General features: G+C 38.1%; 1 protein-coding gene across 3 annotated transcripts in view; it reads left to right on the top strand.

The window, feature by feature from the left end:
- HIBCH (3-hydroxyisobutyryl-CoA hydrolase) overlaps positions 1–18,126 on the top strand; it is a 94,024-nt gene that overhangs the window by 16,720 nt on the left and 59,178 nt on the right. For all 3 annotated transcript variants that reach the window (XM_057551497.1, XM_057551495.1, XM_057551496.1), the window contains exons 3-6: positions 4,590–4,730; positions 5,314–5,398; positions 9,284–9,364; positions 14,667–14,719. In XM_057551497.1, the coding sequence (XP_057407480.1) occupies positions 4,590–4,730; positions 5,314–5,398; positions 9,284–9,364; positions 14,667–14,719 (360 nt within the window). The remainder of the gene's footprint in view (positions 1–4,589; positions 4,731–5,313; positions 5,399–9,283; positions 9,365–14,666; positions 14,720–18,126) is intronic.

Here is an 18,126-nt window from a genome sequence, read left to right as displayed (position 1 = left end):
TGGTTCTCACTGCCCACCCTCCATTACTTGTTTTTTTTTTTTTTAATTTTTAAAATACAGTATTACCTTTTTTTAAAAAAAGTTTTATTTATTTTTGGCTGTGTTGGGTCTTCATTGCTGCACGCGGGCTTTCTCTAGTTGCGGCGAGCGGAGGCTACTCTTCGTTTCGGTGCGCGGGCCTCTCATTGTGGTGGCTTCTCTTGTTGTGGAGAACGGGGTTCTAGGTGCATGGGCTTCAGTGGTTGCAGCACACGGGCTCAGTAGTTGCAGCACGTGGGCCCTAGAGGGCGCGGGCTTAAGAAGTTGCCGAGCGTGGGCTCAATAGTTGCAGCGCGTGGGCTCTAGGGCGTGTGGTCTTCAGTAGTTGTGGCACCCAGATTCAGTAGTTGTGGCTCGAGGGCTCTAGAGCACAGGCTCAGTAGTTGTGGCGCACGGGCTTGGTTGCTCCGTGGCATGTGGGATCTTCCCAGACCAGGGCTCGAACCCGTGTCCCCTGCATTGGCAGGCGGATTCTTAACCACTGGACCACCAGGGAAGTCCCCATTACTTGCTTAACCTCAGTATACATGCAAAGCAGTTTCAAACAAATTTACTAACTAGAGCATAGGTTGACATAGTTTATTTTGTATATTTCCTTACAGCTTGCAATCAAATGACTGTTTTCTAAAGTTACTTAGGTCAGCTTTCCTGCCACCATCCTCACCATCTCTCTTCAGTGTGCTTGTCATACGTGTGTGTGGTTTGGTTACATTTATTTGCCACAGTCTGCATTCCATGTTGGAATCCCCTGACACTGGGTGATTTTTTTTTTTTTTTTTTTTTAAAGGATTTTCTTATTTATTTATTTATTTATTTATTTATTTTTGGCTGTGTTGGGTCTTCGGTTCGTGCGAGGGCTTTCTCCAGTTGCGGCAAGCGGGGGCCACTCTTCATCGCGGTGCGGGGACCGCTCTTCATCGCGGTGCGCGGGCCTTTCTCTATCGCGGCCCCTCCCGTCGCGGGGCACAGGCTCCAGACGCGCAGGCTCAGCAATTGTGGCTCACGGGCCCAGCTGCTCCGTGGCATGTGGGATCTTCCCAGACCAGGGCTCGAACCCGTGTCCCCTGCATTAGCAGGCAGATTCTCAACCACTGCGCCACCAGGGAAGCCCTGGTGATTTTTAAAATATATATATATATAGTTTGTATACATTCAAGTTCACTCTCTGTACATTTCTTTGGGTTTTGACAGATGCATAAATCATACATTCATCACCCAAAGTCTGTGCGGAACAGCCCCATCCCCCTAAAACTTCTGCTGCACTTCCCCTTTGTAGGCAGTCACTTCTCCCGCTCCCCATCACTGACCTGTGTCATGCCCCTATAGTTTTGTTTTCTACAGAACATCATATGAATGGAATCATACGATATATAGACTTTTGCGTCTGCATTCTTTCACTTGGCAAAAGGCATTTAAGATTCATCTATGTTGTTGCGTGAACTGATAACGTGGTCCTTATCACTGAATAGTATTCCACTGTTTGGATATACCACAGTTTGTTTATTCATTTCCCTGTTGAAGAGCATCTTGGTTGCCTTCAGGTTTTAGTGAGTGAGAATAAAACTGCTACACCTGTTTGTGTACAGGTTTTTGTGTGAACATAAGTTTTTAATTCACTTGGGTAAATATCTAGGGGTATGATAGCTGGGTTTTATGGTAAGTCCATGTGTAGCTTTATACAAGTTTGCCAAATTGTCTTCTATAGTGGCTGTACCATTTTGCAATTCCACCAACGATGAACAAGTGTTCCTGTTGTTCTGCATCGTTGGCAACATGTTATTGTCTGTTTTTGGATTTTAGCCATTTTAATATGTGTGTAGTGGTAGCTAATTGTGGTTTTAATTTGCATTTTCCTAATGAGAAATGATGTTGAGCATTTCATGTGTTTTTTTGCCATCCCTGTATTTTCCTTGAAGCTCTTCAGATTTTTTTTGCCCATTTTAATGTTGGATTGTTTGTTTTCTTATTGAGTTTTAAGAGTTTTTTATACAGTTGACCCTTGAGCAAGGTGGGGGTCAGGGTCACTGATTCTCTGTGCAGTCGAAAAATCCGAGTATAATTTTACAGTCAGCCCTCTACAACTGAGGTTCCTTCTCTGCACCTGTGGATTCAGCCAGCTGGGGATCATGTAGTACTATAGTATTTAGGATTGAAAAACATTTGAGTGTTAAGTGGACCTGCACAGTTCAAATCCATGTTGTTCAAGGGTCAGCTGTATATTTTGTATGCAAATTCTGTATCAGATATGTGATAGGCAAGTATTTTCTTCTAATTTCTGGTTTGTCTTTTCGTTCACTTTATCTTTTGCAGAGCAGAAGTTTTAAATTTGATGAAATTCAGTTTATCAGTGTTTTCTTTTGTGGATCATGCTTTTGGTGTTGCATCCCATTAATCCTTAATGTTTGGAAGGCACTGTGAACCAGAGTCCAGGGGTGTGGCCCTCATAAGTGCTCCTGTCCCTTCTCTGGGGGTGGGCTGCCTTTTTTCCTCCCTTTTCCTTTGTCCCCAGATGTGGTTGGTAAACACTAAGGTCAGTAGGCTATGGTTTTGAAGTGCTTCTCCCTTGGGATTAAGGGTCTTATTTTATAGGCCTCCATCGCATTTCCCCACTGTGGTGGGCCTCCACCAGAACCCTGGGCTACCAGCTTTGAAGGCTGTCTCTCCCTTGAAGATTTAGCCTTTTGTTCTGTGTGGAAGGTGAGGGGAAAGGATTTAGTTGTGCCTGCTGTTTCCCTCCCCAAGCCAGCACCACATGGGGGAGCTTTCTCCAGTCTTCCCTGGGAGAACTTGCTTGGGTTCCAGGAGGAAAAGCCAGCAAGAATGGGAGCTCCCCCCGTGACTGTGACACCCGCCACCCCCAGGAGCTCCATACTGTCACACTTGCCCACACTTGACCTCTAGCAAGTCATTAAAAATTCTAGTTAATCTTCCTTAGGGCTTCTGCCTGAGCTTAAGCACATATACTGGTCCTGCATCTCCCTGAAGGCACCTGTCTCTCCAGATTTTATTACGGGGCTGTTTGCCCTGTGACCTCCTGTCTCTGACTGAGTTCACCAAAGCCATTAATTTTCAGTCTGTTCACCTTTTTTTCTTGTTACAAGGTCAGGAGACGCATCTTTTCAGCTCTCAACATCTCTGAGCTGAAACCAAATAATAGAGTTTTAAAGGATTGTCTCTGATATTAGGTGATAATTTATGTAAAGTTGTTCAGTGGAAACAGTCATGAAACTTTTTTTTTTTTTTTTGGGGTGGGGAATCTGACTTGGTTCAAGCAAAAATGAAATTTATTTAGTATGGAGAGAGATGAAAGTTTATTAATACTTGTGTGTAACATGTTTGTATAATATGAAATCTGTTTTACTTTAAAATTCAGAATGATGTAGGTATCTGAAAAGTACAGCTTTTTAGTCTATCATCTGTCTTTTCATATGAGTGAGGGTTTAATCAAGGAAGTAGAAGCACTGAGTATTGAAGGGGAGCAAAATAAGCCACTCAAACTGTGCCACTTGCCTCACTCACCATGGTGCGTGAGGCCCTAAGAACTGTGTATAGACAAGTTCTTCACAACTATATGCTTTCGTAAGCTCATTCTATAATCTGGCCTTAAACTACTTATTCTGCCTACTTTCCTATCACTCATTTTCTCAATCAGCCTTTATTCCACTCATGTTTAACGTCTTAACATTTCCAGATATTCACTGTTCATGTTTTAGAATGTGTTACTCTCCAGGATTTTCACCCCTCTTTTTCTTGGCATATATCAAGGCCTAGGTTAAATATCACTTTTTTTTTTTCCCCAAATTGTTGGTAGCTACTGTAGTCAGAATTATTTGCCCTCTCTGTTCATCTTTGATTTCCAAGTACCTAACATATTGCTTTGGTATACAGTAATAAAGATTTAAGAGTATTTCATAGTCCAAGAAATTCTAGGACTGGGTTCTATTTTATTTTTATTTTTTTAGAAAAAAAATTTTAAATTAATTAATTTATTTTTGGCTGCATTGGGTCTTCGTTGCTGCACGAGGGCCTTCTCTAGTTGTGGCGAGCGGGGGCTACTCTTCGTTGCAGTGTGTGGGCTTCTCATTGCGGTGGCTTCTCTTGTTGCAGAGCACGAGTTCTAGGCACGCCCGGGCTTCAGTAGTTGTGGCACACGGGCTCAGTAGTTGTGGCATACGGGCTTAGTGGCTCCGTGGTATGTGGGATCATCCCAGACCAGGGATCGAACCTGTGTCCCCTGCATTGGCAGGTGGATTCTGAACCACTGCGCCACCAGGGAAGTCCCATGGACTGGGTTCTATTTTAAATCAGTTGACTGAGTTCACTCAGAAATAAAAATTAAGAGATGTAAGAGGTATATGTAGTTTGCTTTGGAATTGTCTGTCTACAGAGTCCAAATAACTTTAGAAAACTTGGTCAGATGTACTGAGTTATCCATTCGATTAGCTAACCGTAACATTGTGTGAAAGATTTGTATTTAATGTATGTTTTGATGTTGACTTGTGACAAAAACTTAATGAATTTTATCCTAAAGTTATTCTTTGTTTACACAGAGAATGTCTAAGCACACAGATGCAGCAGCAGAAGTCCTATTGGAAAGAAAAGGTTGTGCAGGAGTGATAACACTAAACAGACCAAAGTTCCTAAATGCACTGAATCTTAGTATGATTCGGCAGATTTATCCACAGCTAAAGGTTTGTAATTTTCTGAAAGCAATCATATGGATCCTTCTGAAAGTATATCCTTAGAGAATATTTCTGATATTCTCTCCCATAGAATCACTTGGCTGTCTGGGATCAGCACCCAAGCCCCATCGCTTCTAGAGTCCTCAGCACTTTCCTAAGTGGTTATCCTGGAGCACCCCTAGTGACAGGGAGTTCATTGCCTCAGAAGACAGCCTCTTCCACTTTCACAAGGCTCCAAGTTTCTTCTTATGTTCTGCCCCTCTTTATTTTATTTTTCCAACCTGACAATATATTAGGCCCATATTTTTTCACCTTGGTCTCAAAGTTGTCGTGGCAAAGATTTCAGTTGCCATCATCAAATTTGGATCACAAAATTCACTCATCTAGCAACTTTGTTGGGATAGCCTCTAATTTATGTCAGAAAAGAAAATGAAGTTGGGATCCATTTTTCTGGATATGTTTTATAAAGCTTATGCTTTGTATATATCCACATATGTCTATATATACACATGTGTTTATGTGCATATAGATATATCATTAATGAGTTTGTATTTATGATATGCTTATACCATCTTCTTTTACATTTGGATAGAAGTGGGAACAAGATCCGGAAGCTTTCCTGATCATCATAAAGGGAGCTGGTGGAAAGGCTTTCTGTGCTGGAGGTGATATCAGAGGTAAAAACTTTTTTCCCTTCTCACCTAAATGCTTTTTTCCCCCAATAAAACTGATAAGGTATTAGCAAATTTTTGTGGTACTTTGTAATTTGCTTTACTTTCTAGAATTTTTTTTTGTTAAACAGTTAATACATTTTTAATGTGGTTAACTTAGAAAAAGAAAAAAATTTAAAGACTTACCTCTTGTAGTTAATAGAAAAATGAGAATAGCAGCTGTTTTTTTTTTTTTTTTAACTACATACGTGCCCTTCAGGTATCTTGTCTCTTTCCCTGAATCATCCTGAACAAAATGTCCAGTTATGGTATGTGATTCTGCTTTTTATTTTAGAATAGCTGTTATTAAGCAATTCAGTTTATCACATAAGCCTGACAACCTGGCCATGTTGAGTGACTTGCCATTCTCCAAACATGACATGCTGTCACATATTTCCATGACTTTGTGCTTTCCCATTGTTCATGATCCCAAAGCAAGAATGCACTTAATTGTAGTATTTATCCTATTATATTATCAATATTTTTTTGTGTTTAAATAAACATGCTGAGATAAATAAAAAGATTAATTCTCCTTATCTTTCTAATTATTTAGGTCAATCTGTACATATTTAACTATTAAAAACAAAAGACAAAAGAGAAGAAATGTTATTACCGCTGGTTGTCAGTATTTTATATATACTGAAAACTTTTCAGTATTTTATATATACTGGAAACATTTTGAGTTTTGTTTCTTATGGAATTGGTAGGTTCCTGGGATGGTTTTTTTTTTTTTTTTTTTTTTTAAAGGATTTTCTTATTTATTTATTTATTTATTTATTTATTTATTTATTTTTGGCTGTGTTGGGTCTTCAGTTCGTGCGAGGGCTTTCTCCAGTTGCGGCAAGCGGGGGCCACTCTTCATCGCGGTGCGGGGACCGCTCTTCATCGCGGTGCGCGGGCCTTTCTCTATCGCGGCCCCTCCCGTCGCGGGGCACAGGCTCCAGACGCGCAGGCTCAGCAATTGTGGCTCACGGGCCCAGCTGCTCCGTGGCATGTGGGATCTTCCCAGACCAGGGCTCGAACCCGTGTCCCCTGCATTAGCAGGCAGATTCTCAACCACTGCGCCACCAGGGAAGCCCCCCTGGGATGGTTTTTATCTTTGTGTTTTATTTTTTATATTTTTTGTATTGTGTTAAGATGATAATGTTCAGGTTGATCTATTTACCAAATTTATAATCTTATGTAAACCATTACATTTGAAATAGGAAGAAACAAGCTTGATTCAGGACATAATTTCAAATATCTATTAAATTTAAAATAACTGAGTCTTAAAATTTCACTTTAAAATTTTCAGTTGTTTTGACTGACTTGTTAACTGAATTGTTTTTTGAATTTGTTTTGCCTACTCTTTAAATATTTTTAAAACATTGTTTTTCAGCCTGGAATTAATCTTTCCTCAAGAGCTGGGCTTTCGATCTTGTCAGTTTACAGATGGGCAGAGCCTTATGTATTGATTTTAGCTTCTTCTGACTGTGAGCTCTTTTTGCATATAGGCCTAACTTTATATTGCTGTTTGGAAATACAGTTAAAAATTCTAGAATTATTCTAGTTCACATGTATAAGCAACAGATTTCAAGTCTAGGAAATTTAGTTTCTTTTAAACATCACAGCTCAAGACAGTAAGTGGGCACTCTGAAAAATAAAATTTTTTTTGTAATTTATTTATTTTATTTTTGGCTGTCTTGGGTCTTCAGTGCTGCCCATGGGCTTTCTCTAGTTGTGGCGAGCAGGGGCTACTCTTTGTTGCAGCGCGTGGGCTTCTCATTGTGGTGGCTTCCCTTGTTGTGGAGCATGGGCTCTAGGCTCACGGGCTTCAGTAGTTGTGGCTCACGGGCTCTGTAGCGCAGCCTCAGTAGTTGTGGCGCATGGGATTAGCTGCCCTGAGGCATGTGGAATCTTCCCAGACCAGGGCCCAAACCCATGTCCCCTGCATTGCCAGGTGGATTCCCAACCACTGCATCACCAGGGAAGTCCTGACAAAAAATTTTTAAATGATGTTACTAAACATCATTTAATTTATATGGAACTGATTGGTTAGAATAAGATTAGAAGGAAATCTCAGAAGATTTCTGAGATAAAAGAGCTTTATTCCACAGGCAATGCAATTTACACTCCTTTTCTTTTAGTATTGGGTAGAAATGATAAAAGATAATAGATGAGGATTTTAGGGGTTTTATCAATGAAAGCCTCAGAATGACAAAACTAGATATCAAACCTTTTTTTATTTTTATTTTTAAAATTTTTATTTATTTATTTATTTGGCCACCCCATGTGGCTTGCAGGATCTTAGTTCCCCCACCAGGGCCTGAACCCGGGCCACGGCAGTGAAAGCACTGAGTCCTAACCACTGGACCACCCGGGAATTCCCCAAACCTTTTTTTTTTAAAAACCAAGAAAAAAAGTCAGTATTTGGTTGGAACATTTTGAAGGAAGCTATATCAGAGTTCTGAAGTTAGTCTAAAAATCTATTAATAGTCAACAGTTTTTATGTAATTCTTTCCCATAAAAGAAGTAAATGTATATATTATATATTTAATTTGTATTTTAGTAGGTAATTCTCATAGGACTTAGACAGGAAAAGCATATGAGCTTGAAGTGTATGGAAGAGAGGTTTGATGATGGTTTTGACATTGACTATAGTAGGAGTACAGTAGATTGGACTATGGAACGCTGGATAATAGAAAATTGCAATACAAATGAAACCATTTGATTGTTATTTATTATTAAGATATTTACTGAGCACCTGCTTATTAAGACAGGCATTTGTATGCTGTAGCAATATCTTTGAGAGGTTATATTTCCATTGATATTAATAAATAAGGATATTACTATCTCATTTACCTTCTTAGCCTCACCTTTTACCATTCTCCTTTAGTCTTTTAAAACTACTTGTTTCTTGATTTTATTCTTTCTTGCCTGTGTGCCTTTGTAGGTACTCCTTTCTCTACTCAGAACTTTTCACTTTTCAGGAACTTCATTTTTAGGAAATCCTTACCTGTTCACATTTGGCTCAGAGTTCTCTCTTCTGGGAAGCCTTCTTCTTTTTTTTTTTTTTAATTATTTTTTTTTGGGTGCATCGTGTGCCATGCAGGATCTTAGTTCCCTGACCAGAGATCGAACCTGTGCCTCCTGCAGTGGAAGCATGGAGTCCTAACCACTGGACTGCCAGGGAAGTCCTTGGGAAGGCTTCTTTTAATTACATCTCTTATGCTCACATTCCCACGGCACCCCAGCCTTACAGTGGGCATGACACAAGGAGTGTAGCTCAGTAGTCTGTCTTACTAGTCTGAACTCCAGGGCAGCCGTCTTATATTGCTGTCTTGTTATCTACAGCACTGAAAACAGTGTGTGGTACCTGGTGGATGCTCAGCAAATGTTCCATGGTGAAATGAATGTGGCAGAAGTATTTAACTAGAGGGAATATATAGAACTCTGTGTGTGTGTGCATGCACATGTGCATATATTTCTCTGTGTGTATATGTATAATGTACTTTGTGTTAAGATATATTACCAAAGGAAACATGTATCCAGCAAACATTCATTTAGGTGCTACAGAAAATAGTCAAAAGAAAATGTATTTTGTACCAATATATAACTTATAATTTAAGTATAACACTTTGTAAGAAGTTCTGAATAAGAATTTTTGCCTTGAAGTTCTGACATTGGACTATGGATTTGGGGCTAACTATAATATGTCCGTGGCATGGGTGACTTCAGAACCTTAACAAGCCATTGTAGACTTTCCCCCTGGTACTTACTGTCACAGTATTTAAAATTTTTCTATTTGACTATATTGACTGGAAAACACTTTTTTTGATTTGTAGTCCTTCTTTTTTTCTTTTTTTATTGTAGTGATCTCAGAAGCTAGAAAGGCAAATCAGAAGATAGCTCAAGATTTCTTCAGAGAAGAATATATGCTGAACAATGCTATTGGTATGTGTGCTCTGCTGAGAGCTTTGAAACTGGAATCAAGACATAAGCTGCACAGTATGAATTGTTAAAATGTAATCAACAGACACTCTTGTTTAATCTTTTATATACTTTGTGCCAGGAATAAACTTGATTAAAGTAGTCTGACTGCTCATTCCAGAACAATTCATACTTGATTATTAAATAGGGTATACTTAACTACTCTTTGCCATATAATCAATATGGAAACATGGATTCTGATCATATGGTTGGCTTTCTTGGAAAACAAAAAACTTGGGTGCCAGTTTTCTCTATAAAATGAAGTGTCATTTCTGAATTCTTCAGGAACTCTGGGATGAAATTTCTTTATAGTCATCATTCCAGATTTCATTGGAAGTGACACAGTAGTTACATTTATCAAGCATGTGTTTCAAATGTTAAATTACAGGGAATAATATAATAAATACTTGTGTACCCACCAGCCCAGAATGAATAGACCACTATATTTTATTTTTGCTTGATGTTTTGAGATTTATTTAAATTAAATAGAATACTATGAGTTTTTAAATTACTGTTCAGTCTACTTCATTGCTTGCTTCAGTGCCATTTCTTTCTCCAGAAGCAACCAGTATCCCTCCTCAGAAGCAACCATTGTCATTAGTTTTTAGCACATCCAGTTAGACTGTACTTTATATTTTTACTACATATTTATGAACAAAAGTAGTATTACTTTGTGTTTTTGAAATTTGCATAAGTACTTTCTTACTGTGTATACCATTCATAAGTTTTTTTTTGTTTTTTTTTAAAAATTATTTATTTATTTATTTATTTATGGCTGTGTTGGGTCTTCGATTCTGTGCAAGGGCTTTCTCTAGTTGCGGCAAGTGGGGGCCACTCTTCATCGCAGTGCGCGGGCCTCTCACTATCGCGGCCTCTCTTGTTGCAGAGTACAGGCTCCAGACGCGCAGGCTCAGTAGTTGTGGCTCACGGGCCTAGTTGCTCCGCGGCATGTGGGATCTTCCCAGACCAGGGCTCGAACCGTGTCCCCTGCATTGGCAGGCAGATTCTCAACCACTGCGCCACCAGGGAAGCCCCCATAAGTTTTTAATAACATGGAATGTAACTGTTTTTATATTATTCAATTACCCCATATTAATCTATTCTATATTAGTGGTTATTTTAGATTATTTCAGCTTTTTACTAATACAGATTGTTACGCCCTTATATGTACACCCTTAGTGCCCATGTGCAGAAATTTCTAGAAATAATAGAAGTCGAATGGATGGATCATAGAGTTTATGTATCTTCAGTGTGTTTCCAAATTCTTCTATAAAGTATAAGACTTTATTTTCTACATGTTCTTTCTATCATTTTTTGTTTTTAAACTTTGCATGCTTGATATCTTATTGTGGTCTTAATTTGTACTTCATTGGACGCAGGTGAGGTAGAAGGTGTTTTATGTTAATCATTTAGATTTTCTTTTCAGTTTCATCCTTTGTTTATCTTTCTTTTGGATTGTCTTTTTCTTACTGATTTTATAGGTCTTTATGTATTCTGATTCTTCACTTTTGTAGATCATATATATTATAAATACACTTCTCTCAGTCTGCTACTTTATCTTTTGATATATACAAGTTTTTGTTTGAGATGAAATGTATTCATTCTTTTCCTTTATGATTTCTGCTATTTGCATTTAAAAAACGCTTAATAACATGGAGGTTTTTAAGATGTTCTTTTATATTTTCTTTTAATAGTTTGTTTCTTTATACTCTAAGTCTTTAAAGTGCTTGGAATTTTTTTGCATGTGACATCATCTAACTTTTACTTTTCAGCTAGAAAGCCAGAAGTTGTAATGCCTTTGATTGAATAGTCCTTGTTTTCCTCACTGGTTTTTTTTTTTTTTTTTTTTTTTTTTTTTTTAATTTATTTATTTATTTATTTATTTATTTATTTTTTGGGTGTGTTGGGTCTTCGTTTCTGTGCGAGGGCTTTCTCTAGTTGCGGCGAGCGGGGACCACTCTTCATCGCGGTGCGCGGGCCTCTCACTGTCGCGGCCTCTCTTGTTGCGGAGCACAGGCTCCAGACGCGCAGGCTCAGTAGTTGTGGCTCACGGGCCTAGTTGCTCCGCGGCATGTGGGATCTTCCCAGACCAGGGCTCGAACCCGTGTCCCCTGCATTGGCAGGCAGATTCTCAACCACTGCGCCACCAGGGAAGCCCTTCCTCACTGGTTTTAATGATACTTCTATCATATATCAAGTTCTTATATGTGACCAGGACTGTTTCTGGGCAACTTTGTTCATTGGCCTATTTGTCTGTACATATGATAAAACTACAGTGTCAAAATTATTATAGCTTTAAGATATGTCTGTCTCTGGTAGGACAAGTTACCCTTGTTTTCTTTCAAGATTTTCTTGGCTACTCTTGGACTTTTGATTTTTCAAATGAATTTTTTTTTTTTTTTTGGTTTTTAAAAATTCAAATGAATTTTAAAATTATTTTGATATTTAATAAGCTTATGCAGTCGTTGCCATTAATCAGTTTTAGAACATTTTCATCAGATTGACTTTCATGTCCTTTCATAATGTTTTATAATTTTCTCCATAAAGAAAAAAAAAGATTTTTTTTTTTTTAAATTTTTTTTTTTATAGCTACTTTATTTATTTATTTATTTATTTTTGGCTGTGTTGGGTCTTCGGTTCGTGCGAGGGCTTTCTCCAGTTGCGGCAAGTGGGGGCCACTCTTCATCGCGGTGCAGGGACCGCTCTTCATCGCGGTGCGCGGGCCTCTCACCATCGCGGCCCCTCCCGTTGCGGGGCACAGGCTCCAAACGCGCAGGCTCAGCAGTTGTGGCTCACGGGCCCAGGTGCTCCGCGGCATGTGGGATCTTCCCAGACCAGGGCTTGAACCCGTGTCCCCTGCATTAGCAGGCAGACTCTCAACCACTGCGCCACCAGGGAAGCCCCAAAAAAGATTTTTTAAGTGTTATTTTTAGACAGCTTATTTTTTTTTGTTACTACGTTTAATAGTAATTTTTCTTATTACATTTTCTAATTGACTATTTCTAGCATGTAGAAATGCTTTTGATTTTAGTATTTTGTTCTTACATCCAGCAACCCTGCTGAAATTTATTATCAGTTCTAATGATGTTTCTGTAGGTTCTCTTGGCTTTTCTACATTGGCAATTTTACCATCTACACATAATTTTTTTCATCTCTTTCCAGTCTTTATACTTATGACTTTTCTTGTTATATTTTGGCTAGGACCTCTATTATAATGCTGAATGATTGTGGTGTTGTCTTATTTCTGATTTCCATGGGAAAGCTTTTAAAATTTCATTCTTTAGTATATAATCATTTTGTAGACACTTTTTACCAAGTTACAGACGTTACTTCTATTCCAAATTTGTTAGGGGTATTTTCTTTTGTTTGTTCAGTTGTAGTGGTCCAGTGCTTGAGCATCCACTTTTCTGACTTTTTCTCTTCCTCTCCTGGGCAGGAGCTTACTGAGTTTTAGGATCAGCAGATAGAGTTTTTCTAGCTATGTTTTACAAATCGTATAGCTCTTCCTACTGTGAGGCTTTATGCAGGTATTAACTCATAGCATGTTATGTGTGGCCCATGTTATTCCTGACTCAGAACAGATACACACACACACTCACTCATCATCTTTGGCTATAGCTTCCACACAGCTATTAGCTTTGAGTTTGTTTCTGGCACCTGAGGATTTCCCTTGTTTGGCTTTGAACTTGGATATACATTGAAAACAAAATTTTTTTCTAGAGTTTTTATGTCTTTGAGGTAGGAGTGGGGAGAAGAGGCTGTTGCCCAGTTTAACTCAGTGAGCCACATTGAATGGAGAGCTCTCATTTCTTTGAGTCTATAATTCTCCAGATCAGGTTTTACTTAGGATGTTTTATTCATTCTAAAAATTCATACCAGCGCTGTCCAATAGTACTTTCTGTAATGATAAAAGTATTCTGTTTCTGTGCTGTGCAATATGATCACTACTAGCCACACATGGCTAATGAGCACTTGAAATGGGGCTACTGTGATCAGTAAACTGAATTTTACCTTTGTTTAATTGTAATTAATTATAATCTAAATAACTACATTTGGCTATTGGCTACTATATTAGACAGTGCAGTTCTATACTAAATAAAAGGAGAGGGGAGAAAACCTCTAAGCAGTTTGAGAAGAGTTTGGTAAAATGTTAATATACAGAGAGAAAGCCTTCCAGATATAATTTCTATACATTGTAATGACATATTTTAGTTGTTAAGGAATTTGACAGATTCTGGCCTTGTGTTCCTGCATCAATTAGCTTCTGATATTTCATATCTAAAATATGTGTATCTGTAGCTGAAATGGTATATTTGTATGCATGTCCACTCCAATCAATAGAGACATTTGTTTCCATTGTTTCTAGGGAATTATAGTTAAAAATTGAGGGCTGTGGAAGTCCTTGTGAATGTTAAATTAGAATTGTACTTCAGTGGCTCATTTGGCAGATTGGGAATATTTATAGAACTGCTAGGTGGATCAAAACTGCACTTTTATATTGGTCTTTGGTAAGGAAGTTATATTGGCAACAAGCTGTAATAGAAGTACAGTGATTTATATTATGTTGTGCACAACTTCCTCTTCAGAGGGAAAGGAACAGAGTAAAAGTTTACAGGATTTTTGAGCTGGAAGGAACTTCTGAGGCAAATCTCATCATTTAATAGATAAGGAAACTTATCTATATATTATATACATGATATACGCATGTATGATAGGCATATATACATATAACTTATATGCGTATGTGTGTATACACATATATATATTGAATTGCCAGTATATAAGTAATGCCAGTATATATATTGAATATAGTTGAATTGCCAGTTAGTGACAAAGCTGAGACTAAAATTTGGGTCTTCTAATTCCCAGTCCTTGCTTTTTCCTGTATGCTGCACTTCTCTTTGTATCCAGATACTTCTTTAGATGTATAGAAGACAAATTATGTTCTTTAAAATACAACTGTGTTACATAAACATCAGTGGCTTATAAGGCAAATATTGTTTTTCTCAATAGCTGAGTTATATAGGCTTTCATTTGTTTCAAATTGAGGTGTTGAGTTTTTCATAATAATGAATAGATGACCAGGATTGTGTATGGACTGATGTTTTAAAAAGAACATATTTTATAAGCCATATGTTTAGTCTACTTTGATATTTCTTGCAAAAATTTCTTAGGGAAAATACTCAGAGTTCATGTAACATGTGATGTTTGGAAAAAGAAAATGTATTTTAAGCATTGTAACTAATTACAGCTCTATTTCTTTTAGATTCTTGCCAGAAACCATATATTGCACTTATTCATGGAATTACAATGGGTGGGGTAAGTAGACTGTTTACTCTTATCATTGTTATGTGAGCTGTATTAAAAATAAGTTAATTATTAAACAGAAGTGAGACAATGAATGTAATACAATAGAAGTTGAAACAAAGTCATGTTTGGAGCTTTGCAGGTTTGGGATATAATATTTGCTTTACCCAAAAAAATACGTTCTTAATTATGTTCTATGCTATTTCAGCTTCTTGAATTAGTAAGCTTTCTTAACTAACAAAATTGATCCTTTTTTTTCTTATGTAGAGTCCTTTTTCTACTTATAAGTAAACTGACTGCTTTCAACAGCTTCAGAAAAGAAACTGGAATGTTGAGGTTTTTTTAGACTCTGAATAGTGGAGATGTGGTTCCTAAGTTATATCTACTGCACAAAATCTCACCTTAGTGAAGGTGTTTGGATACTTTTTGAAGTTCTCTGAAAGTGCATTTCTATCAGTTGACAAATCTTTGTAATAGCACAGATGCAAAATAAATAAATCTTAGATTTCACTGGCTTTGAATAATTTGATAAGGAGTTGGAGAGAACATGAAATAATTACAGAAAAATTGTTCCAGTGTGTGGCACTGGCTATAACAAAGACAAGCCTTTAAAGAAGTGAGAAGTCAGAATAGGTCTTCATGGCAGTAAAAGGTAGGATTTAAGAAGGTAGTAGGAAGCTGAAGGGTGGAATTTCAAAGATTGAACTTGTTCAGTATTTCAAACATTTAGTCATTGGGAGATGTCCCCCTCTTTCTAGGAAAACCACACACTAGATGAAGTCTCTTGGGCACTTGGAATTGCTTAGATCTTTCTTTTTGAATTTGTTTTACTGAAGTATAGTTGATTTACAATATTGTGTTAATTTCTGCTATACAGCGAAGTGATTCAGTTATACATATATATACATTCTTTTTCATATTCTTTTCCCTTACGGTTTATGACAGGATATTGAATACAGTTCCCTGTGCTCTACAGTAGGACCTTGTTGTTTATCCATTCTGCACCTAATAGTTTGCATCTGTTAATCCCAAACACCCTATCCATCAGAATTGCTTAGATCCTGCACATCATTTTGGGAAAGGGCCTCCATTAGCACCTGTGGTTAGGAGCAGGATCAAGGGCAATCTATACCTCTCAGCTTGTGGCAGGTGCTGAGCGTGAGTTGATTGTGCTTTCTTTGTCAATGAAGTGTGAAGATGGGAAAAATAACAGCTCCCTGAAACAATTCTGCAGAACAAAAGGAAGGAACATAATCTGAAGCCTTGAAGGAAGAGCCCCCTGCGAATGTGAAAGGAACCAGAAAAAAAAAAATGAAAGCAAACAAAACACATTGGGCATACGTAATAACATGTAAAATTATGTGGCTCCAGTGAGATAGGAAAGACAGCCCATAAGTGGACAAGAAGCTTAGATGAAAGGGCAGCAGGTCACAAGGGGGAACAGGCAACATAGGAAGGATGACTGGACACTAAAAGGCAATAGCAGAACCTGACATTCCACTTTGAAGGTCACAGATAAGAAGGAGTGGAATTTCATATTACAGATAATGAAGTTGTGTCTGTGGAGGACAAACCTGAGAAGCTCTCACCAAAAAAAAGGACAAGGATAAAAATGATGAGAACAAACATGAGTCAAACTGAGGGTGGAGCCCAGTAGTATGTGTTTTAATAAGTCCTCCAAGTGACTCTGAGTCACGTTAAGTGGGAACTAGTGCCCAAGACATCGATTGTATGTAATGAATTAACTGCATTCATATTTCTGCCCTGTGATCCTAGAATGGTACCAGTTATATACCATGCTTGGAAAAATTGAGAAAATAGTTAAGTCTTTTGCAGTGATCTCTGGTTCAGATGAGGAACCCCTCAGTGAGAAAGGTTCTCTTATATTACATATTGTCAGCCCTGCCCCTAAAAAAACCCAAACAAACCTATGTGTCTTTTCTTCTATCAGGTCTGCCACCTACAATGCCCCATATGTACTCTACATCTAATTCATCTTTAAAGACTGAAAGTTCTACTCTATATTTTTTAACAGTCTTAAATACCACTATGATTAGATGTGATTTTTTTCCTTCATTGACTCAGTGCATTCAATCTTTACTCCAAATTTGGCATTTATTCTTTATTGTCAGTTATTATGAAATATGCCCAAGTATATTAGATGGTCTATAAAGGTGAGGACTACTTTTTTTTTTAGCATGCTCATAACAACTAGGGAATGCACAGTATATATTTAATAAATTGTTTATTTAAAAAATTCTGCTTTAAAAAACATCTTTGTAGCCTTTGAAAGAGTAAAATTTACAGACTGGAAGTGAATCAGTTCTTTTTCCTTGTAATGGGATTTTATATGTATCTTGGTTTTGAAGGCTAACTTTTCATGTCCAATTTACAAACGTTGCTTAATATAAGACTCAGTGAACTCTAGCTTTTGAAAATGTAATCCTCTAGATCGTTGGCTCTCAACCTTGGATGCATTTTAGAATCACTTGAGAGTCTTTCAGAAATCCTGGTGCCCAGGCTTTACTTACCTCCCAAACCATTAATCACATATTGGAGCAGGACTTGGGCATTTTTAAAGCTCCCTTGTAATCCCAATGTGAAACTAAGGTTAGGAACTGCTGAACTACTAGCGATTCCTGACTAGTGTGTAGTTCAGTGTTAGCTGTGGACCTTTTTCAAAAAGGCAGTGGTTCTCACAGGTTAGCTCATATCAAAATGCAAGGTCTGGAAGGCAGTGATTCTCACAGGTTAGTTTGTATCAGAATCCAAGAGCTTGTTAAAAGGCAGACTCGGGACTTCCCTGGTGGTGCAGTGGTTAAGAATCCGCTTGCCAATGCTGGGGACACGGGTTCGATCCCTGGTCTGGGAAGATCCCACATGCCGCGGAGCAACTAAGCCCGTGCGCCACAACTACGGAGCCTGCACTCTAGAGCCCACACGCTGCAACTACTGAAGCCTGTGCCCTCTAGGGCCCACGTGCTGCAACTGCTGAGCCCACATGCTGCAACTACTGAAGCCCGTGCGCCTAGAGCCCATGCTCCACAACAAGAGAAGACACTTCAATGAGAACCCAGCGCACCACAATGAAGAGTAGCTCTCGCTCACCGCAACTAGAGAAAGCCCGCGTGCAGCAACAAAGACCCAACGCGGCCAAAAATAAAATATAATAAAAAAATAAATAAATAAAAATGGACTTTAAAAAAAAAAAAAAGGCTGACTTAGTCAGTTTGAAGTGTGGCCTAAGAATTTGCATTTCTAAAAGTTCCCAGATGATGTTGATGATGCTCGTGATAGTGGGGGTGCCTCACCTTAGGAGCCACTGCCATAAAGTATTGAGGACACGCAGTTTGTTATTCAAAAGGCCTTTGTTTTCAGAATTTTTAGTAGAATTTTAGTATTATAGGTAATTGTTTTAT

This window comes from Balaenoptera acutorostrata, chromosome 8 (assembly GCF_949987535.1).
Source record: "Balaenoptera acutorostrata chromosome 8, mBalAcu1.1, whole genome shotgun sequence".
NCBI lineage: Eukaryota > Metazoa > Chordata > Mammalia > Artiodactyla > Balaenopteridae > Balaenoptera > Balaenoptera acutorostrata.
Note: the sequence above shows the minus strand (reverse complement) of the source record. Positions and strands in the feature narration are given on the sequence as shown.